The following is a 24,699-nucleotide window of genomic DNA, read 5'->3' as shown; positions in this document are numbered from 1 at the left end:
TTTTGAAAGATATGAAATAAAAACCTGTCTAACAAGTTGAAAGTTGTAAAGTAAGTGAATTGTTGACATGAATAAAAAAGTTTACTGGAAGTAATAAAGTTTGTACATTATCTGAAAAATAACAACAAGATAACTATTATATTGCGCTTCTTTATAAAATATACAAAGTAAAATTCAATTACAATGTACATAACTATGAATTGAATCAAAGTTTATTTTTATTATTAAGTCCTTACAACGAATGGGACAAAAACCAAATTGTTTATCGATAATGCCCTGTTTTAATTTTATTCTGGTGAAAATGGAATTTATTTAAATTTTTAAAACCAAATCCGCGTGGCATCCTGTTTTTTCTCTGGAAATCTGTTACACCATTGACTAGTGAAGATGCCGGAAACTTTATCAGTCGAGATAGAAACTGAAATTGGGTTGTTCCAAATTTTAGAGATGCAATTTCGCAGAAAATAAGCCTATACAAAGTGATTAAAATCATTACAATTCAGTCCACCCAGTTTTTTTTGTTATAAAAAGTTATATTTTTTCCTGATATGATAAAAACGTTAAAAAGTCTTGCGTAAAAAACATAGGTAAATATATTATATATGTTTTACATGGGATTGAAGAACTACCTCCCAAGTTATAATTTCCTATGAGGAAATATTTTCCTGGTAAGTTCATGCAACCGGAAGATTTCGGACATCCAGGTGAACAACTGACCTTTGGGTACACATTTCAGGTTAGAAAGCTGAATGGCTGAAACTTTGTCATCATTCAAACCTATCCAAACATTGTAAATTATTAGAACATTGTGATGGCATTCCTTTCTTCAAGTGGCCAAAATTTTACAGGTGATAATTTGATATAAGTGAGCTTCTTCATATCAGACTCTTACCAATGGTTACAGTACTGTTATATAAAATTCATTGGCAGTGGTTTAAGTACGATATATGCCTCAAATACTTTCATACAGTACTGTTTTGGCATATATCCATTACACATATCTACGAAATACAAAAATGATAGTCGTCAAAGTGAGTTGTACGCCTTTTGTTTGTTGTTGTACATTTATAAACTATGTTTCAACTGATAACACTGATTTACTTAAAAGTCTTGTAGAACTTAGACTTGAAAACGTGAAAAAAAACCTTCGTTACCTCTGTTAATCTTTAATTAAATTACATTGATTATACTGATAAATTGACTGTCTTAAAATGAAATAAAGCGTTTAAGAAATATTGATTTAGAAATTATTAAAATGAATTTATGATGTCACCTCATCGAAATACATATGCATGTAATTTCTCCCTCGAAATTTGAAAAAATCACCAGTTGTTTGATAACTTTTTGCACTTTTAAAAGTTTGTTTCTAGTAACAACTCTGCATCTATAGTGACAGTAATCTTTATTTACCTCAAATAAATACCAAGGCAACATACGCGATAAGAGTTAATAATGTACTTACCATGCACTCCTCCCACAAACACGAAAATGGACAGAAAAAACAAACGAAGGTCCTGCATTTCACACAACCCACAATACCATCAGATATATAATGGAGGAAGAGCTCCCATAGGCTTGGGTTATATATTGAAATTGATACCCCGAGGAAACCATTGTCAACTGACGCGAAGCGGAGGTTGACAATGGTTTTCGAGGGGTGTCAATTTCAACTGTTATCCTCCCAAATAGGCACTATTTATTTTATTATACTGAATGTCTTAATTTTAGAGAATTTTTTTACTGCTTTTATATAGACATGACGTGAATTCGACGGCGAAACGTACACGCATAATTTACGCGCATGTAACAATTCGTTGTGTTACCCGTTGCTAAGTGTGTTGCTAACGCTGAGGGTAATAGAACAGATTATCAACTGCGTCTAAACCAATCAGATTTCAGTATTTAACATGAAAGTAAGCATTAATCCTATGTCTACAATAAACATCCTATTTTATTTACCTGTATATTCTTTATGTATATTTATTTTACAGGCCGTACTAGTATACACGTGCATCTCTTATTGCACTGACCATTAATCAGAAGAGTTAATAATCTACTTACCATGCACTCCTCCCACAAACACGAAAGTGGACCCCAAAAAAAATTCCCCAAAAAACCCCCAAACAAACGAAGGTGCTACCTTTCACACAATACCATCAGATATATTATGGAGGAAGATCTCCCATAGGCTTAACGTTATTTTATTTTATTTATTTTATTTACTTGTGTTTTTTATGTATTTATTTAAAATATAAATATTTCAACGTAGAATATATCAAAACGTAAAGCCAAAAACCGTGTTTAAATTTTTAAGGACAGAAGTATTTGTGGTTTTTCTATCAAGCTTCATAATTTCTATTAATATTTCCCAGTGTCTTTGTCTGGATAACACTACGCATCAATTTTGTAATGTATGGTCCAATACTTTTCATCGATGAATATTTCAAAATTTAATCGTAAAGTTGCTGAAAAGTAATAAAGAATCATTCTTTGAATATTATGATGTGAATAAATACGGTCGATTCGTAAGTTATCCAATCTATGATACAGTCCTTCGGGCTTTATTGGATTTGCTTATGCTGGACCGTTATTGATCACCTCATAATACTCACAGGTAAGCTAAAACAGTTGAAACCATCTTTCCAAGCTGCTTCAATGCCGTACTCCAAGCACCCCCCTTACACACACTTTGAAACCATCCATCGTACTAAAGAAAAACATTTTCTTTTGAGAATTTACAAACAAAATAGACTCGTATGCTATTTCAATGCTAATGCAAGGTAAATTATTTCATTTCAAACTATTGACACACAGATTATATCTTTTTATTGATAAATCATGTCTTGAAAGAAGATATATTTTTTTCTATACCAAAATAAAAAACCATAAAACGCTAAATCGGTTAATATAATAATCGGTTAATCTGACAATTTTTGTCTGACAAATTGACTATCAGATTAAGCGTAACCCAATGTAATGCATTGTATACAATAACGTATTTAATGCGAGTCCTAGCTGGGCTGCGTTCAACAGCGTAGCAGCTAGTCTAGCCGCTAGGTTGTAGATATCTAAGTCAATGAATCTAGTTACTAGATTTCTGCACAAATTTATTTCTGCCAGCAAGCTTTAAGATCTTTGTGAAGGCCACGATCGTTTTCTTTTTATCATACTAGTGTCTCATATATTCATTGACAAGAGTTCCGAGCCATCTACATACAATACAAAACAAATGAAAACAATTTATTCAATAATTTAATGATATGAGAACAATCATTATTTTAAACAAACAATTTTATACTATGTGCATACCAGTTTCATTAGAAAATTTGTGCAAATGCAAGACAGAATAACTGACAAAAGACTACAGTCAGAGATATTTCTAGGGTCCTCCATCTTTTTCACTGACATGGATTTCATAAAAATCATTTGACATGTCCTCATTTTTTTCTTATGACCTTGAATTTATTTTCAAGGCTAAAAGAGCAATGTTTGTACATAACTTTTATTTGATTTCTCATAAATTCTTTACTTTAGCTGATCTAGCACCTTCAAATATAGATCTTCAATACAAAATAAAGGTTGGTCCCAACATCTTCTTTCCTTAATATCTCGAAAATACTCACAAAATTTGACCAGTTATTGGTTATACCAAGAAAAGCTTGGGACCAGGCCATTATCTTTTGTATTTTCCTGACCATAAACTCCATGAACAAAATTCTTGGTCTTAAAAATATTATCTCACCAGGAATTAGATGGAAAACCCATTACTTTTACAATCAATGTGATCTTTGTAAATGTAAATAACTTACATTTCTAAAACTTAAGATAAAAACCTGTAGAACAAACAAGTTCTGGTTCAGATTAAATAATAGTTTAACCATATTTCAATGGATTAAAAACAAAACAACTGATTCATCTTTTCATACCTAGTATCAAATCATAATACGGTGGAATTATTAGAATTCGTGGTGGCTCATTTTAGAGGCATTTGTTGGTAGCTTCCCCCCCCCCCACCCCCAATTACTTCCTCGACGAAACAAATTTTGAAAGAGATGGTTTTCTTACTGAAACTAAAAACTGACGCATCCACGAAATTACATACCCACGAATAAGCAACAAACCTGCAATCCACGAAAACTGACCCCCAAACGAATTTAAATGATTCCACAGTAATCTATTACACTGCACATTGTGCTAACAAAATAATGACCAAGTGGTATAAAATTAGAAAAATAGAAAACAGGAATATTGATTTGATGACCAGTGTATATACAAAATGTCCATCAGCTAGGCTGACTAATGAGAAGAATGGTACATTCGCTCATTGGTCAAGGAAAACAAAATAATTTTAATTTCTTTCATTTTTTACTAAAAATATTGTCAGAGTAACATACCTTACGATTGAAGTTAGTTTTTAGAACTTCACAGTCAATTGTTTATTTCAATTGTTCTAAAACTGTAATCATAATCAGGCAAAGAAATCAATTCATGCACGGTTTTTGGCACTTAGAATGACTGAAACAACATACCAGTATGTTAAGTAACCCTTTTTTAAATCTAAAGTCTTAGTACATGTAGTACTATTTGGAAATGGGAAATCCATTGAAATATTGAATATTTCATGCAATTAAATACAAGTCAATTAAGTCAACATTTCCCAGAGCGTTAGAACTTCACTGTTAATATATTAAAGTTTTATAGTATCATATTACCGGTACATACCTGGTATGTAAATGTACTATCAAAGATTACAACCTCCTTATCAATGCAATTATCAATATGTGATTCAAATAATGCATGTTTTAAGTGGGTACAGAAATCTGTAACTTTATTATAATCCCAAGAGATTTGGACAATAGACAATTTTTATCAGAAAATCTTCCAGACATTACATGAGTCTGAGAAATTCCTGAGCATGTTCTGCCTGTCACACATATGAGACTGGCAGGCTCATAACCACCAGTAATACATACATTTCAACAATGATATCAATTCTTCAACAATGAATATAAACTGCTTAAAAACAGGTAAATTGTCTTCGAAAAATACACTATTTGATCCAATGCTGTAATATTAATTATGGTACAACCATTATTTTTTGTGACATTGTCAAAAAATAAATTAACATTTCACTGAGTATGATCTTATGCATCTCAAATCAGGTTTTTAAAACCAATTTTTAATCTCCTCAAAATGAATGTTATCTAAAATTCTATAGTACTAAAAGCAAAACAAATTCTATCAAAATTAGAAATGTTTTCACTAAATTAATCTATATGGCACAAAACTGTCAACTCCATAGCAATTCATTTCAAAATATAATTTGCGTATCTATGCAATCCATTTCAAAAAATAATTTGCGCATCTATGCAATTCATTTCAAATATAATTTGCGTTTCTATGCAATTCATGTCAAATATAATTTGCGTTTCTATGCAATTCATTTCAAATATAATTTGCGTTTCTATGTAATTCATTTTGAAAAATAATTTGCGTGTCTAATACAGACTACGCAATCCATTATTCAAGAACACAATTCACTGTGTCTGTAACCTTGGCAACTGAGAAACTTAATTTCATCAGCATAAAGGAGTACCTTAGACCCCCGTAAATATATCTCTGTCGTTTTATAAAGGTATGTTTCTCACATACTCCTTCCACATACAGTCTCTACCTGAGTAGGAGACATTGTAGTGGTTCCCTATGTTGGTCCTGTAGACCAAACACGTACATCAGAATACTTCATTTTATCATGTAAAGTAATTCAATACTAATGTTTTTCCAAAAGCTTATATGCCTGGCAACTAATGCTTTGTTATATACAACTTATGTTTCAAAAGCATAAACGCTTCGCAACTTCTACTTAAATGTTGAGATCAATAATGCCTCAAAATTCACAACTTTTTTTCCCCAAAGCATTACTATGCTTGACAAGGTCATACTAAACATGGACCTCAATAACACTTGCTTCAAGTTATTCCCTTGCTTGTAGCCTAAGATTTCTAGCAAACTACATGTATATATATATATATATATATATATATATATATATATATATATATATATATATATATATATATATATATATATATATAAACTAACATAATATTGTTTTTTTTAAATTAGAATCATTAACAAGACATAATGGCACTTACCTTCCGAATTGTAATTCATCATAAACCAATTTATATTGTTAATCTATATGCAAAGTTAGATAACTCTCATAACTCTTTCTATTATGTTATTGTAACTCTCCAGTTTGGGGAGTTAGTTTTGGTTATATTAAATGGATGAAACCACATGGTGTAAATTAGTGATTGTGTGTGATTAACAAATGGTAGCAGAGCGTGGCTTTTCAAAGGAGAGAGAAGAATCCAAAGTTTGTGAATGAAGACTTAGAACTGTGAGTGATTATATTTCCAGTATTTCAAAGTGAATTCCTTGGATTGAAATAGATAGAATAATGGCAACAAAAATTAACCCCCCAAAATACAGTCAGTCCAAATCTTACGAGTTGTACAAACAAGAATTACTTGCATGGAAAGAGATTACAGAACTAGAGAAGAAAAAAAGGGGAGTAGCAATTGCTTTAACTCTACCAGAAGATGACGACTCTAAAATTCGAGAAAAAGTGTTTGATCAAATTAAATTGGAAGACCTAAAGAAGGAAACAGGACTAGAAACTTTGATAGAATTTCTTGATAAACACCTTGCAAAGGATGATCTGGCAGACAGCTTAACAAAGTTTGAAGATTTTGAGGATTATAGACGAGCAGAGAGTCAAACTATTGTGGAATATATAAGTGTGTTTGATGCAAAATATAGGAAGATAGAGAAAAAGGAGATGAAATTGCCACCTGAAATCTTGGCCTTTAAACTACTACGCAGGGCTAATATTTCAAAAGAGGAGACCATGATTGTGTTGACAGGGATGAACTATGATGAGAAAGCGACTTTATACGAACAAGCGAAAAGCTCTTTGAAAAAGTTCAAAGGTGAAGTGTGTGACTCTGGTACTTCTCATTCATCAGGACCAAGCATTAAGTTAGAGCCTGCTTTCCTTGCTGAGAATGAGGAAGCCTTGCTCGCAGCTGGGTATGTACGAAGTAATGCTCATCGTCCTGGATTTTCTGGCGGTAGACGTGGTGGTCGTGGTCGAGCCTATGATAGCATGAAGCAGCAGGGATATCGTCAGACAGAATACACTCCATTTAAAGCACCATCTGGTCAAAGGCAGGGAGGACTTAAGAAGGACATAAATCCTACTGGAAGTGATGGTAAACTATTGACTTGTAAATCATGTGGCTCTTACAGGCATATGATTACAGACTGTCCACATAGCTGGGAAAACATGGCTAAAGTGAACACATTTAACACAGAACATGCAGTCCTGTTTACTGGATTTCAGAGGGAAGATATGTCTCGTTTATGTGTGGATGCCCAGAATTGTGCGGTGCTTGACAGTGCATGTAGCAGTACAGTCTGTGGTCAGACATGGTTCAACAACTACATTGAATCATTAAGTGGCGAAGACAGGAAGAAGATAAAGGGTTCCGACAGTAAGAAGGTGTTTAAGTTTGGAGGAGGAACTTGTCTAAAGTCCAACGGAGAGTTCAGCATTCCAGCTGTTTTAGCAGATAAATCTGTAACAATTCAAACAGATGTTGTAGAATCTGATATACCCTTACTGCTGTCGAAGGATGCCATGAAAAAAGCTGGCGTAAAAATGGATTTGGAAAATGATACAGCCACAATCTTAGGAAAAGAAATTGCACTGAACTTGACAACAGCTGGTCATTATTGTGTCCCAATCGATAAGTGTGAGACTGTGGCAGTGTCAGATGTATGCAAAGAGGAAACACAAGCCAGTGAAAAACTTTCTCAGGAGAAACTTCTTAAATTACACAGACAATTTGCCCATCCACCGATCAAGAAGCTTGTAGCCCTCTTGAAAGATGCCAAAAACTGGAAGGAAGAATACTATGGAACATTATCAGACATTGAGCAAAAATGCGAAATTTGCAAATTATTCGCCAGAACCCCTCCAAGACCAGTGGTTGCTCTGCCCTTGGCAACAGCGTTCAATGAAAAGGTTGCAATGGACCTGAAAAAGTGGAATGACAAATGGATTTTGCACATTATTGACATGTGGTCTCGCTACACTGTATCCGTGTTCATCAGCAGGAAGAAACCAAATGAAGTAATAGATGCGTTAATGAGGAACTGGATAGGTGTATTTGGAGTGATGGGGGCAATATTCACTGACAATGGAGGAGAGTTCAGCTCAGACGAAATGAGAGAAGTGATGTCTATACTCAATGTCCGCACTTGTACTACAGCAGGAATGAGTCCTTTCCAGAATGGTTTGTGTGAAAGGGTCCATGCAATCACTGATAGCATGTTAATCAAGCTTGAAGAGGAATATGGAAAGAAAGACTGTCAAGCGCTACTCTGTTGGGCAAATATGGCACGCAATTCTCTTCAGATGTGGAATGGATTCAGTAGTCATCAACTTGTTTTTGGAACCAATCCAAACCTACCTAATATCATGACTGAGAAATTACCAGCACTTGAGGGTACCACTACCAGTGAGGTATTTGCTAAACATCTGAACGCCTTACATTCTGCTAGAAAGGCTTACATTCAAACAGAAGCAGAAGAAAGAATACGGCGTGCTCTGAGGAGTAAAGTTAGAGCATCTGAGCAAGTTTTCAGTAATGGTGACAGTGTTTTTTACAAACGAGAAGGCAGAGAAAAATGGCTAGGACCGGGAAAAGTCGTCTTTCAAGACGGTAAAGTGGTTTTCGTACGTCATGGTAGTGTTTTCGTGCGTGTGTCACCAAACAGGCTTTGTAAAATCGATGACAGTCCTTCCAGAACAGAAAATGACGAGATGAAGAAAACTGCTGAAAGTGAACATTGCAGTGTCCATAAAGATACCCATCCAAATGAAAGTGAAAATGGAAACAAGCTTTCTGAAATTATAGCCAATAAGGAAATTGTCAGAAATGTAGACAATGCTTCAGGAAATGTTCATCTGAAAGCAAATGATAAAATAATTTATAAATTAGATTCAGAAGAGCAATGGAGAAGAGCAACTGTTCTTAGCAGAGCTGGAAAAGCAACAGGCAACAACAGGAACTGGTACAACATTCAGGATGACGAAAGTGAGGAAAGGAAAAGTGTTGACTTGAGTAGACTCCCTTGGAAAAATACTGACAGTGATGTACTTGACACCCAGACACCTGTCCATGAACTAGAGGTCAATCTTAGTGACATCAGTGGGGGAGAAATGAAACAAAAGAACATAAAAGCAGCCAAAGAAGAGGAGTTACAGAAACTGTTAGATTTTCATGCGTATGAAGAAGTTCCTGACAGAGGCCAATCAACAGTGTCAACAAGATGGGTTATTACTGAAAAAGACGACAAAGTGAAAGCAAAGAGGATTCGAAGAACAAGACATGATACAACGGGATAGCCCTACTGCAAGTAAAGCAGCAATACGCATCTTGCTCACCATCGCAGCACATAAACAGTGGACCATCAAGACCACAGATATCAAGTCTGCCTTCCTACAAGGCAAAGAACTGAGCCGTGATGTTTATCTCAGGCCTCCTATCGAAAGTGGAGTCTCTGAAGGTATTATATGGAAACTCCGACACTGTTTGTACGGTTTGAAGGATGGGGCTAGACAGTTCTACTTGAGCGTGAAAGAGGAACTTGTGAAACTTGGCTGTAAGCAATCCAAATTAGATCCTGCAGTCTTTGTTCTACAGACTCATGAACTTAATGGCATTATTTGTTGTCATGTCGATGATTTCTTGCATGCTGGTAATGAAGCACTCGAAAAAATCATGTCACATTTACGACAAAGATTCTTGGCAGGAAGAGTAGAGGAGAAAAACTTCAAATACTTGGGATTTCAAATTAATCAAGAAAATGATAAAATTATCTTGGATCATACAGACTACGTCCACTCCCTTAGAAACTTAACTATGGATCCAGAAAGAGCCAAACAAAAACATGATATACTATCCATAGAAGAGCAAACCTTATTTAGAAAACTCGTTGGACAATTAAATTGGGCCGTACAAACCTCCAGACCAGAGCTCTCCTTTGAAATGGTAGATCTCAGTACCAAGTTAAAAGAAGCCAATGTCAGTGATCTCCTTCATGCGATCAAGGTTGTAAACAGGTTAAAAGATATGAAATCTATTGTGTGTTTTCCCAAGTTAGAGAATCCCCACACAGATTGGAAAATGGTAGTATTCACAGACGCTTCTCTTGGTAATCTCAACAACGGTGTAGGAAGCACTGGAGCACATGTATTATGGATTAAAGACAGAAAAGGGAATTGCTGTCCTATAGCTTGGCAAACAAACAAAATAAAGCAGGTTGTAAGATCAACTATTGCAGCCGAAGCCTTAAGTCTACAAGAGGGATTGGAATCTGCAGCATTCTACAAAAAACTCTTAGAAGGAATCATTGGTCACCAATTAGCAGTGGAGGCTTACATTGACAATAAAAGTGTTATTGAGTCTCTTAACTCTACCAAACTTGTTGATGACAGAAGACTCCGAATAGACATTGCAGCAATAAGTGAAACTGTAAACAATGAGAAAAATACCAGTGTGAAATGGTGTGCCGGAAAGAACCAGTTAGCCAACTGCATGACAAAGCGGGGAGCATCCGGACTTGAACTTTTACAGATTGTGCAAAGTGGAAAATTTATTCAAGACTGATAACTTTAAAGTCCCATATTTTGACCGAATTCATTTTCACCTTACTTATTGACAATATTAACTTTTTTAAATTAAACCTTTTCCAAAAGATGAAAAGTATAATTAATGTTAATCTATATGCAAAGTTAGATAACTCTCATAACTCTTTCTATTATGTTATTGTAACTCTCCAGTTTGGGGAGTTAGTTTTGGTTATATTAAATGGATGAAACCACATGGTGTAAATTAGTGATTGTGTGTGATTAACATATATGTCATTAATGATTCCAATTTTGAGAGAGAGAGAGAGAGAGAGAGAGAGAGAGAGAGGTAAATATACAATGGTTTAAAAGACATGCCTATTTACAAAATGCCTATTTACAAAATGTTGGGACCAAGTTAACCATGTAGGACATGAACACCAACATACAGATCCACACATTTGGTTAATATGAGTGATGATTGATATGTGGATTATCTAATGTTCTTTTGAGCCAGTTTGATGAAGGACTTTGTTGACTTTCTCCCATACTCCCACACCATGGTGCTGCAATGAGCTCTTTAATTCTTGCAGAGTAATCTTTCCCCTTTTCTTCTTGATCTGTAGAAGCATTTGGTATGCTGTTTCTTTTATGCTGTTATCCTTTCCATAGTCAATCTTCACAGCTTGTATGTCTTCTTCCTCCATTCCTAAGTCTCTAGCAACTTCAGTGAAGAGGTTACCAACAGCAAGATATTTGGAAATTCTGTTTAGGTGTCTATCAGCTAGCTCTAAAATAATGGTTTCTAAAAGGCAATAAAAGAGTGCATATCAAATATTTCTACAAGTAAGGTGCCCATTTCAAAGATTCTCCTGTTGAAAGAAAGCAAAATACAGTTCCAACTACATGTAGTGTTGTTGGTTCAACACCTTGAGGTGGTATAGGACACCTGTCAATATCAATGTGGATAAAAATACATTATGTGGGTAATCAAAATACTTTCACTGGTTAAGAATTTTCAAATATTACACTATTTGAGCAAAAAAAAATTAATGTTTTAAAAATTTTGGAAAAGGTCAAAATGATAAAAGCCACTAACAACTCTTTACTAATAAAATAATTAAATTTAAAAAACATCCCCCAGACCTACTGCAATATTTTCTTCCATTCAAATTTGGTTTCAATTTTACTGCGCAATGTTATCTTCCTACTAGTGATACATAGAACCATATGACGATGTGTTTATAAAAACGGAACGGTAAAACTTTTGATTGATTAAAGACAATGTAACATTTTTTAATAACTGTTGTTATTATTATGTATTTAAGTGTTAACAGATGAGTGAAAATGATAATTATTAAAGATGAACAGTGAATTCAACAACGTAATTTTCAATCACACAGCCAACTCAAGATGATTTAAACCAAGATTTTTAATGCTATTTTTAACAATTTTCTGACCTCAAGGTTTTAAATGCTATTTTTAACAATTTTTTGACCTCGAGCCTACGACAAGTCGAACAAGACGATAAGTCGGGTGCTCTGCTTCAGAGAAAAAAAATACCGACTAATCGTCAGAAAAATACCGTATGTCATAATGCGGCTGTGTCCCATACCCCCATCAATTTTAAGTAATGATCATTCATAGTGTTCTGTAATCAAATGGACTCTGAAGACTTGAAAAAACTGCTAGTCTTCCTATTAATACTAGCATTTAAAATATTTCTGAATCAGGACTGGAAAAAAAACTTACTCTCTCTGTACTCAACAGACACATCATCTTTGGAAACTTGGTCAATCGCTGTCAAGGGTTGATCCTTCTGCATAACTTCACGGTAATCTCTTTTATTCTTCTCGTCAAAGGGGTAAGACCACTGTCTATCAAATCGAATTCTTCCTGAAAAGTTAATACCTGAAGGCCCATCTGCGTCCAGATCATGCAGTGAATCTTTGTCGTCTGCTGAAACACCAGCAGGATGAGAGTCCTCTTGGTCAAGGTTTGTTTCATGGGTTTTCAGCTCAAAAGATTTTGTGCAAGACTGTGACCAGGAAGAATTTGGTCGGAGCAGAGGCTTTTCGTCTTCTGATTCCATGTCAATTCTAAATTCACTATTTCTGAAAGGTAAACAAAAAATTATTTTTCGCTTTCTTAGCAAATGTGAAAGCATCAGATTATTGAAAATTATAGAGAACAGTGAATAATTGAAATTGTAGAGAACAGATAATACAGTTGAGAATATGTAAGGCTCAAGGTAAATTAAGAGAGAATTTATAGTTTGATCAAGTGATGTTGGAAGTATATGACAAATTATGGACAGATCAATCTCAATAGCATACCCACAGAGGGGATCTTGAATAATTGCATTGCAAGATTTACCAACAAATTACTTACAGATCACTCTCTGAAGACCCTGGTGGAACTTCTTGATTGCTCTCTTCAAAAATAAAATGAAACACATGAATCAGAAACATATCATCAAAAACAATCTTAGGAAATAATTACATGTACTTGTGAGCCTACTCCAGATATATTGAAAGCCAGGGGACCATGCAAATTATTTCAATATACAGTCCCACCTGCTGTTACGGCCACCTTTAATCAGCGGCCACTCGCCATGAGCGGCCAGTTTTAATCCCGCCCGTTTAGTTTTACACTATATTTTAACTGATTTAAGCGGCCACCTGTCTAACGCGGCCAGCGGCCACTGTTTTTAGGTCCCGTGGCTTCAACATGCCTGTTTTCAACGGCCATTTTGTCTGTTTTATCACATGACTTTTGAATCTAACATGTGACCACGTATCGAAAGAAGCCAAACTTCGAAAGCTGATAATGAGTTAATGACAAATAATTGAGTGTGTTATTTGAAGTCTGCTGAGATTTAATGTGATAATTGATTATCACAACACCTGTTTTGTGTTGTTTATATATAGAGACGTACTTATAAACTTCGTTACAAAGTCATTGTATATGGCCAGTCTTGCGCGAAACAGTTTAACATGTGCAGCAATTAGGCGGTAATATGCACTTTTTTCCCTAGAAAATTTCTTTGAGATAATAAAACAGGTTCTTAATATATATAAAAATGGAATTTGATACTTTTTTAAAAGGTAAAACATCAGCTATCGTAGTTCAGTAAGTAGCCTTTGTACGGAAACGCTACTTCTGTTTGTTTACCGCATTTAATCCCTTGAAAATGATCATTTGGGCGTATTTAGCAGAAAATGTTTTTGTTCTTAATCCCTTGATAGATAAATGGAATTAAAACGGCCATTTAAAATTAATATAAACTGTTTATTTAGCAATCCGAGCTGTGCATTCACCATCTCTGTGTACGCAGTCATTACAGATGCTATTAATAAATCTGTGCAATAGAGCCAAAATGAAAATACTCGATGTTTTTTCCCATTAATTTGAAACCTGGAATAAGAGGCCACCTGTCTTTAGCAGCCAGTTTGGCATTGTCCCACAGGTGGCCGCTTAAAACAGGTGCGACTGTATCTGTATTTCAATATAAGCGAAATTGACTGACGTGAAGCCAACATCATTTGAAAGCTCAATCCGGATGTAAGCATAAATCAAAGGCCTGAAGGGCCATAATGGCTTACGGGTTTGATATGACTATATTTACATGGATCGTGTATGATTCCCTCTATTTCTTACGGAAACTTTAGTTTATTTATAGCTCTATAGAAAGTAACTAGCTACATGTAATTCATAGATCTAGAGAAACTAACAGGACCGATATCAACATGCCCCATTTGTTGATTGGTCGAACCTTAGTGACCGAAACAGACAGGATTGAAATCTAGATGCCTCTTTTATCAATTGGTTGAAACCACCATTGCTTTCAGGAAAATCATAGACTGCATGAAATAATTATGATGATGTCAGACTCAAACTCCAATATCCAATGACTGCAGTACATTAACTGTAAATTCATTCAACGATATAGGACACAAAAACACTTAAAACCAACATGCTCTCAAATATCAGTATACCTTGAATTCCTACGCACTATGAACTTGCGCGAGAGTTGGTGCACGGTGCGGCGTAACAGCGCCATAGCCAGCGCGAAATCATTGCGCGTAAAAATAATATAACCAAATGATGAAATGTACTGCATGTTATGTACTATAATTAATGAATTCTCGTAAAATCTACACCAACAAGTATTATTCCATTTTATGTGTATTTCATAAATGTATATCTATTCATATTTTTCTGGTTTTTTTTCTACTTTTTCAAGAGGTTGACCTTCACAAGCTTTTATAAGAAATATAGATTCACAAGGCAGTTCTAACACCTTCTGTTTTATTTTTTTCCCTTGGTACAGAGAAAAACTCTTCGGGGGGGGGGGGGGGGGGGGGGGGGGGGGAAGAAACAAGCAGAACTATGCAATTACAGCAAACTTGTTTTGACACCAAATTTAATTAAAATTAATTACTGCACTATAACTTTGCAGTCAGTCTCTCTTCACATGACATGTGTACACAGTCATTTTCAGAGGCATACTATACCATGCCATACGATGTTTCTATGTTATAGTATTGTGGCATCGCTTCCGTATACAGGTATATGACTTGCAATCAAGCTTAACTGTATATTGTTTTCTTATTTGAGTACATTTGGTCTCAAGTTTCCAATATTTTTACGACAAATAAACAGTTCAATCATAGCACAACCAAGGTAACTCCATCGAGGGAACATTTTGCAATTTTAAGATCTTGGAAAACCCCCAACATTCGATAATGGCGGAGGTGTCGAAGAAGACACATTATATTAAAACAAGTAGTAATTGCCCCTTAATTTATGCATTTATTACCGATTTATAATCCCAGTTTCAATATATCTCAATCATAAGTACAGTCCTTTAACCGTTAAACACTCCCCCCCTTGCTTAGATCGATGTCGATCGAAGTTAGCGACGCTCTCTGCGGGTGCAAACGTTTTTATGAAGATTGAACGAAATAACGACAACTTTACATTTACTTATCACTGTTAGGATCTGAAAGAATTGGGAAAAGATTTTTTGCTTATAATACATGTAAGTATGCATAGCGGAAAGCATGGCGGCAATGTGTGATGCATGGCGGGAGCCAGTATACCGCTATGCAAAAACACTGCATTTAATATTCATTCGCGTTAGATTTCGAGTTTATTTAAATAAGGTCAATTCATATTGGTTACAATAACATAAGTGATAATAACATATGGAAAAAAATATAATCTTGCCTAAAGATATTTATTATGAACAACAAACAGTTAACTTTGCACCATTCAAATAGAACTATTTTTTGTCGCGCATGTTCAGATAACTGAACTCTTTGCCGTAAAGATTATCCGGCAACTAGATGGCCGTAAGCCATAATCAAAGTACTGAAGAACTGACGGGAGTTGATTTTGTCGATGTTTATTTATTTTAAAATCAATGATATGTTATTTTGCATGACAAGTACCTGTATACGTAGTTTGTAATTTGAATTACGCATATTTTTATAATATGAATTTTTGAACTTTTTCGACTAGAATGTCGAGAAATCTCCACATAAATCATGTTAAATAGTATTTAAAGATAAAATTAATTCAATCAAACTATGTATCACTGGTAAAAATATTTCTCGAAAATTGTATGGATCCAAGCAATATTGAACTCTAGTCTCGTTCAACCAAACGCTCGGCTGACACCGTAAATATTGATCTCTGGTGTAGGAATACATACGACTACAAAAATATTTAAATTGTTCGTACCATTTAAAATCTGACTATTTTTAAGGTATTTGTAAATAAGTTTCCTTGAAAAACAATGCTATATTACATCGAATTCATCAATTATTTTCTAGAACTAAGTCTTGTCAGGAGCAATGATTTGTGCTGAGGTCCAAACACTGTTTCACTTTCGGTTTGTCCAAGTGACTGCATAGGAGAGTTGATTGAAAATCAACTCCCAAAAACCAAACCCGAACAAATTATTTGGTCTTCATTTATCTATTACAGTGATCAGATGACATGGATATTAGTCCTTGAAAGTTTGATTAAAATTATATCCGTAAGTTTTGTAAGTTTCATTTTGTTACTATCTTAAACCTCATCATAATCTCCGATCGCATTCTTTTACTTTTTAGAGAAAAATCACCAGACTCAAATGCTTCAAATACTGCTGTACACTGCTTGTATATCATCGTAAGTGTACTCGCGATAATCTCAAAATCCTTAGCTATTTCGTATTCAGGCTTTGTCCTTTTATCAGTAGCCATAACTAGTTTGTATTAAGTGTCCGAAGATAAGGTTTTTTCTTTTCCGTGGAGTTTCCATATTATGTCTAGCCTCAATACATCCGTATGCGTAAAAACAAAAAATTCAACAGTGAATAAATTTTACTTTTTAAAAGAAGTATAAAAACACATGATGAGAACTTATCAATTCACAACTGTGTATATCAACCGGTCAGTCTGGCATAATTACTGTCACCAACCGTGACGACAGCCGCCAGGGAGTACTTCAATATAACCGTTATAAAAACAACTATATATACCCTATGGGGACCAATCAGTGGCTTCAATATAAGCGATATTTCAAAATAGCCGATTTCATTATATCCGTTAAATCAATGCAAAGAAAATGAGAGGCAACAACTGGGGATTTATTTCTATTTCAAAATAAGCAGAAATTCAAAATAAGCGATTTCAATATAAGTGGAGTAAGCTGTATAAATTACCAGTAAATATCATTTACCATAATTGTAAATCATATTTATTTTCATTCAAATCCCCTAAACAATGAATAAATCAAGATATATCGATCGTATAAGAGCTGCCATTGAACTTTAATCTATGACGTCACACCATCCAATAAATTTCTGGTTTGTTTTATCAACACAGCATTAGTGATGATATTCGCTCTAAATGACAAGCTTTGGAAAATTTGAAATAATACCGATTTTAGACCGTTCTTTAATACCTTTGACTTTCCACTAAAGTACTTGTGAACCAATGTCAAACAGATGTTCGTTGAAATCTAAAAGCGAAGGTTAGTGTCGGAGGAATCTCCACATAGTTGTGGAAATTGTCAACAGATGCCAAGTATCGTAGAAAATGACTGCCATTGTTATTTCAACATGGTATTTCCAACTTTAAAGAATGTATTTTAAACATCCTGATTACAATTATAACATACTTATTCAGGTTGCAAAGAACTTGACTTGGAATAAAAATTTACTCGAGGTAATTTTTGCAATATTGAATGATAGCAGTTTAATAGCTGTCATTTACCTAATGAAAATGCATACTGGTATATTTATGTTTACAGGTATTTATTCTTCAGAATGACATGTAAACCTAAACATTATCAATTTTTTTTCAGTTGATTACACTAGTTACAGAATGGAATAAACCAGCATTTTATCAGAGCACTGTGTACATTGTATATCGAAACCAAAACCGTAATAGATGGTGTGACGTCAAAATATAATTTAACCTACTTTATTAATAACTGAAATATGTTTTAGACTTTCATTAAATTCCCCTTCAACATCAATTTTTTTTTATCAATGAATTTTTTATATAGCCTTATACAGCATTAATTTCTATGAAACAACTAGAAAACTGACCAGTCAGGAAGGGCCCTACTATGACAATTAATTTAGAGAAGTGAAAAAAACTTTGAATTCCATCCTCTTTATATTAACAATGATGAAAAATAAATGCCCGGCATAAGATGTAAAGAACTACAATATATATAAGGTGGTAAAAAAAAAATGAAAATTATAAGTAACAACTGTATTTTTAAAATTTCAAGATAATTCCTTAATGTCCAAAAACTCTAAATAGTAATCTTGTATCTGCATAAAACAGGGATAACCTAATGTCTTATAAAAAAAATAAATTAAATGTTTATTCAAAAAAGAATTAAACAGGTGTTTTATAAAATGCAATCCTTCAGTGAATGCAAATACATTGTATCACCCAGGGTTGACCTCAACTTCAAAACAAACATCAGTTGCAAAGGTGTTCATTAATCTTCATATGACAGATAGAGATTAGCCTCTAAATTTTCTGCAGCAGGCAAGATAATTAATCCCAGGGGATTAATTGTTCTGCTCTCTCATCCTTTTCTTCTAAATTTACAATACGATTTTTTTTTTTCAGAAATGACAGAATGGGATTATTATCTGATTATCTGTTAAAATTAACAGCATTAAGGCAGAAAAAAATTAAATAGATAATTAAAAAATAAAATAGTGAAAAAGGATATCTTAATATATATCTTGATTTTAGAATTCGATAAAATTATCATAAATCATTGTGTACGGTATTTTAACCAAAATAAAGTATGAATAATTATATTTTAAATCCATATTTCAAAGAATGTACACAATACTACACATCATTCAAAATTGACCTAACTTCAAAACAAAGTTCATTTGCAGACACAGGCAGTGCAGTTATTAATCTTAATGTGACAGATAAAGATAAAGCTTAGGATTTTCTTCCTGTGGAAGGTTAATCCCAAAGGACAAATATTGCACAGCCTTCCAAGTATACAATGGTAACATTCTCAGCAGTTATCTCTCTTTGCCCATTCATTCTTATGCATAGTTAAGGAATCTACATCACCACCCCAGCTCCAAACCAGAAGACATAGAGAACCAAACTTAGCATCAAAATATGTATTTCTGCCTTCTGAACTACCATACCAAATTTGAACTTGATTGGGCAACTGTAAAAAAAGTTATTAGAAAAAAACAGAAAATTTGTGGACGGAAGTGACAGACAGACAGACAGAAGGACGGACGGACAGAGTGATTACTATAGGGCACCCGCAAATCCTTGCGGGGCCCTAATTAAGCAACTTTAACAGTTTTAGAATTGGTGGCATTTATCAGAAAATGACCAGTAAAAATTTGATGAATAAAAAGTATCCATCCAAAAACACAGTACATACTCTGTGCAAGCTCTTAACATAAGCATTTTTTTCCCTTAAAAGTCAGTATATTATTATAAAAGACTTACTATTTTTTCCACTCTGGCAAAGCTTATTTTTTCTTGCAAAATAACAGCCGATAACCACAAGAGAAATGGCAAACACTGTTGAACAAACGATTCCTGCGATGATGATGCTCACGTTTATTGAGCCTTTAACTTCTACAAATGAAGAGAACCTTTTATTACAATAAACATTTAGCAAAAGAAAAATACTTGGCAGTCTACTTTAAAATGGTTGACATTAAAATATTAAACATAAATCTAAATTTGCATGAAATACTATTAAAGAAACAGTTTAGTTGCTGAGAGTCAAGGATGGGTAGATTAAGAGGGGACTGAAAAAACCTGAATCTAAACTAAATGTTCAAATTTAGCTTCTAGCTACTACATGACAATATACAATAAAAACTTGCCTTCATTCTGGTGTTGATAGTTAGGTTTTGGTGTGCTTATGATAACCAGCCTGTCATAAAAGAGGAAGAAATCATCATGCAAACAAAACGAATGCATTTTTGTTAAAATATTCAATCTATATAGCTAAGCAGCAGTGATACAAAGCACTTTACTAAATGACGCTAGCTTTACAGTACGCAACAAACCTGTGGGTAGTTGGTCTGACTCCATCACATACGGTGTCACTAGTTGCTGTACACTGCCTGACCTGGTACTTGTTGTACAGCGTACAGTTCCTGCAGGGTTTACATTTATAGGACCGTTTATCACTGTAGGTTCCTGGCTGACATTTCCGACAAGGTCTGCATTCTGTAGGACCCTTTTCAGGATTTGAATGTTCTAGGTTCCAGTCCTACAAAATCAATGCAATGTATTGCAATTGTTTTATTAAACATTTCAAAAACAAAGGAAAATGAATCCACCAACAATAAATGAAATGTTGGTATAATTTTGCAAAAGGATCTTCTATGTTGAACAGACAATCCACTGACAGAGTTATACTGTCTCTTTGTATGCATCTTTGGATAAAGGGGGCAAATTACAGTAATCACAGGATTCAGAAACAACACTATACGTACATCAGAGATGCCAGTAATTAAGCCTTGAGCTAAATTATAAGTATAGATTATATGACAATTCATATGTCCAAATGAAAATATGTACCTCTAAAGATATTGCCTCTTCCCCTGGGAGACACTTATCACACTGTAAACACATGTTACCCTGGAAATGATAGTACTTATGGTCTTCTGGGTCGCACATGGGTTTTCCTTCCACCCCCTGGATGCTCCAGACCATGATAAAAAGCATCATCCTCAACACCCCTGAACTCAACATTTTCATATCTCCTGGAAAATAAAATAAAATACACCCCAATTAAGGTAGACCTATACTCGGCACTAAATGGGCTCAATCATTAAAAGCTTAGCTTTAAATGATAAATATACATTCTAGCAATACATATACAAAAGAAAATATGTATGTTTACATGCTAGTTTGTTTGTTATCACCTCTCAGACGGGTGTACCCCCTTGCGAAAATTATTGACAATTATGAAATTTGCCAGACGTCCGTTTTTCCTAAAAATAATTACCAATTTTGGGAAAATTAGAACTGAACATACAAAATATAGTATAAATATTTATTTAAGCCATATCTCATCAATAATTTTGCGCAAATTTTTGTAAGTAAGTACGCTTTATGGACCTGATGTATCAAAATAGAATACAAAAAATGCAATGCTAGTATCGCGTTTGGTAATTTTTTTACTATTTTATGGACTCAAACTTAAATTCATGGTGTTTATTCTATAGATTGACATCTTAGAAAAAAGATTTTGTAAATTAAATGATATGTTGACAGATTACTTTTCACGCTATAAGATCTAAACCAAGTAGTCCCTAACGAAAAAATCCGTAAAAATCACATTTTGCTACAGTTTTCTGCCTATATCTGTCAACAATGTTAGATGTCATTTAAACATTAATTAATTGACGATTGATTAAAATCGAAATAGCTTCTGTCTCTAAATTTAAACCGGTTTTAGTAAAAGAAAAAGAAAAATTCGGGGGGGGGGGGGGGGGGGGGGGGTTCAAAATAAAGAAGATATAAGCATACCTGAGATCCTGGTTAATCAGAAACTTCGTTTTTCATTTTACTTAAACAGAATCGAGTTTCTCAACATGTATCATTTCTATCTCTCATAGAATACATATATTACCGTTCTAATTGCTTATTATTGCCATTGCTTACAACAGCGATGTAGAGCAAAATCAATACCGGGTATCAAAAACGCTTTGTAAAAGTCGAACCAATATTGTAAATTCCGTATTATGACGTAGTGCGATACTCGGACTACTTTAAGCAGATTTTTTCTGCTGTATGCACCGGTATAAACCAAAAAAGTTATATTTGAATGCCTCCATATTAGATGTAGATTTCTATTATGAAGCTCAATGCTAGTTTGCTACACACACCCCATGTAAGGCCTAAAGCACTATTCAGGTATTTCATTCACCCGAACACATTCCATAATGATTGGACGAAATATTTGAAAAAATGTGTTTTGAAAATGTTACATTGTAACTTTCTTGGATTAAATTGCCTATCACTTATCTACTGTGTTGGAAGTAGTGCGGCCGTGGTCTATAGTAAGATGCAGACGTTTTGCACGCTGTATGAAGGACACACATTTGATGTGTAGGCGAAGTAAGGCAGCACAACATGTATCTGTGCAAGACAAAACAGATACCTTGGCAATTCTTTCAAAGAATAAACCATATTTTATGCTATATAAATTGTAGTTTCCTTAATTTTTATCATACATTAATACAATTTGAAGTTCATGCATTCAGAAGTCTGTGTAACCTGAATGCCTCGATCAAAAAGAAATCGGCCATAATTATTAACTTTCTCGGACAGTATATATACCCCAGTTGAGAAACAATCAAAATGCTTCTATGACTTCATGTTAGCATTTGATATACAGTACAAAAAGTTTAGTAAATATGCATGGTTTGAGTGCATGTTATTCACTCGGCCTCATGATCATGAATGATGATCGAAGTATAATTTCAGACTTCAGCCAAAACCTTGCGATCAGTCTTAAATTACTGTTTATCAAGACACTTTTAATAGCATTTTAAAATTTTGTTAGTGTTTTTAATGATCCTGGGTCCTAGTGTAAGCAATACGGTCGAGCAGGGAGCATGTGAAATTGAAGTAAAATTCTAAGGATTAGAGATGTACACATGCCACTGCCATATATAAACCGTAATCTGCATGCATGCGCAGGTTTGACTTTATGCCATCTTTAATTAAAACTAAAACATAACCTAGAAAACTATATCATTCCGGAAAACCATTTTCTATATAAAATGACCTGTTTATAAAATTTTTATCGTAAAATTATTGACGTATTCCCGAAGTTATTTATAGCCATGATTCAACATTGCACCAACTTTGTAATTAATTGATCTGTGAATTGCACAAATGCCTTACCTTTCATTAATAAGGAGATTATTCATAATATTCTCCCCAAACTACTCTGAACAGCTGCTGAGCTCTTCCAATCCGAGGAAAACCCACTGCCACTGTTGATATCAGTCTTCGAGAAACTTCAGTGACGTCAAAGATCACGCGATGAGACAGCCACAACAAAGGGAGCGCAATCTTTAAAAAAATAATTCAAAGTGAAAACGGCACACTCAGGTGCCAATCGTATGTCATTTTTTTTAAATTTTGGTTCATTATATATTTCATTAAAAACCAACGTTTTTCATAGAATTGTTAAAAATGTCATACTTTTGGCAGATGAGTGTACGTACACTTTGTTCGTATACATATTTATATTATGTACGTATATTGTACACTTGTATTTTAATATGTTATATTTACATTCCACATTTTTTTTGCTTGTAAAGGGTGTTGAAAGCTACGGCAGTTATAACACTGTAATGCACACAGGGTACTCAAAGACTAAAATGACGAGTTTAATTATGACGTCCCAAACGTTGAACGCTGTAAACTGCAACGTCACAAGCGAAAATCAAATTTCACGTTTGTGGCTGTTACTGTGGCTCTTCCATCAATATGAACTTACCCGTAGAATAAGATAGGAATATTAAGGTATATTTGCATATCCATTGTTCTTTCCCACTGTAAGTCCATACGGAGGAACTGCAGTTATTTTTCTATAATCGCTCTGTCTGTATACTATGACGTCATAAAGGTGTGCGTCATATTCTTTTCCATGACGTTAAAGATTTTAAGATCAATTCTATGTAAGAATCAAAATTCGGTGGCCACGCATAGTCACGGATTTTCTTCATACTTGACAAATTGATAGACTTTGGTGAGTAAAAAAGCCTAACACCATTTGTTTGTTGCTATGTGGTCCCGTTGCCATGGTAACCGAGGGTAAAGATGTAAAAATGGCATTTTAATGCTTATTTGAGAACATATTGTGAGTAATGTGCAAAACTTGGGGTTTCCAGGGTAGAATATATTATTAAAAATAGTTGTCATTTTTCAAAAGAAAGAAAGAAATTCATGGAGAAACGCATATTTTAAGAGCGTTTCCATGGTTACTAAACAGAAATTTGAAAATCTGTTTTCTTCATCTACTTTGAATAAAAAGTGCAAATCTTGGATTTTTTGGTAAACAAGTATTGGTTTCCGCTTTGCGGTTTGTAAACTGCCAGTTTATACTAGCATAACTGAATTGGATAAATTACGTGTACTTCATTCAATAAAAATTAATTTTGTTAGCTACATCTACGAAAATGAGCTCAGGGACTTTTGAAGTACGAAATTAATGCGTTTAAATAAATAAAAGTGAAAGAAAAGTAGCTTCGCATACGCAATGCCTCTTTTATGTTTCTTCTTTGTGTAGCTATGATTCAGTCTTTGAAGCGATGAAATCAAACCATCATAACATTGATAGATGAAATATTAAGTCGAGAAATATAATATTTTTACGAAAAGAAATATAATATTTACCTCAGTAACAAAATTTTTCCCAAGTTCAAAATTAGCAAAATTGTTTGAACTAAAAGGGCTATA

The 24,699-nt window shown here is 34.1% G+C and overlaps 2 protein-coding genes across 2 annotated transcripts in view; one reads left to right on the top strand and one right to left on the bottom strand.

Moving 5' to 3' along the window:
• Nucleotides 1-24,699, top strand: part of LOC128156214 (FAD-dependent oxidoreductase domain-containing protein 1-like) — a 312,439-nt gene that overhangs the window by 73,909 nt on the left and 213,831 nt on the right. The gene's annotated exons all lie outside the window — the stretch shown is intronic.
• LOC128156220 (uncharacterized) lies at nucleotides 10,997-23,290 on the bottom strand. The gene is made up of 8 exons (XM_052818278.1): nucleotides 23,137-23,290; nucleotides 20,800-20,984; nucleotides 20,283-20,488; nucleotides 20,097-20,146; nucleotides 19,711-19,842; nucleotides 13,094-13,136; nucleotides 12,455-12,816; nucleotides 10,997-11,507 (listed from the first exon to the last, which is right to left on the bottom strand). Exons 1-8 carry the CDS (start codon nucleotides 23,141-23,143, stop codon nucleotides 11,200-11,202), a joined length of 1,293 nt encoding a protein of 430 aa, XP_052674238.1. The 5' UTR covers nucleotides 23,144-23,290; the 3' UTR covers nucleotides 10,997-11,199.

This window comes from Crassostrea angulata, chromosome 7 (assembly GCF_025612915.1).
Source record: "Crassostrea angulata isolate pt1a10 chromosome 7, ASM2561291v2, whole genome shotgun sequence".
NCBI lineage: Eukaryota > Metazoa > Mollusca > Bivalvia > Ostreida > Ostreidae > Magallana > Magallana angulata.
The sequence above is the reverse complement of the archived record's forward strand: the minus strand, read 5'-3'. Positions and strand labels throughout refer to the sequence as shown.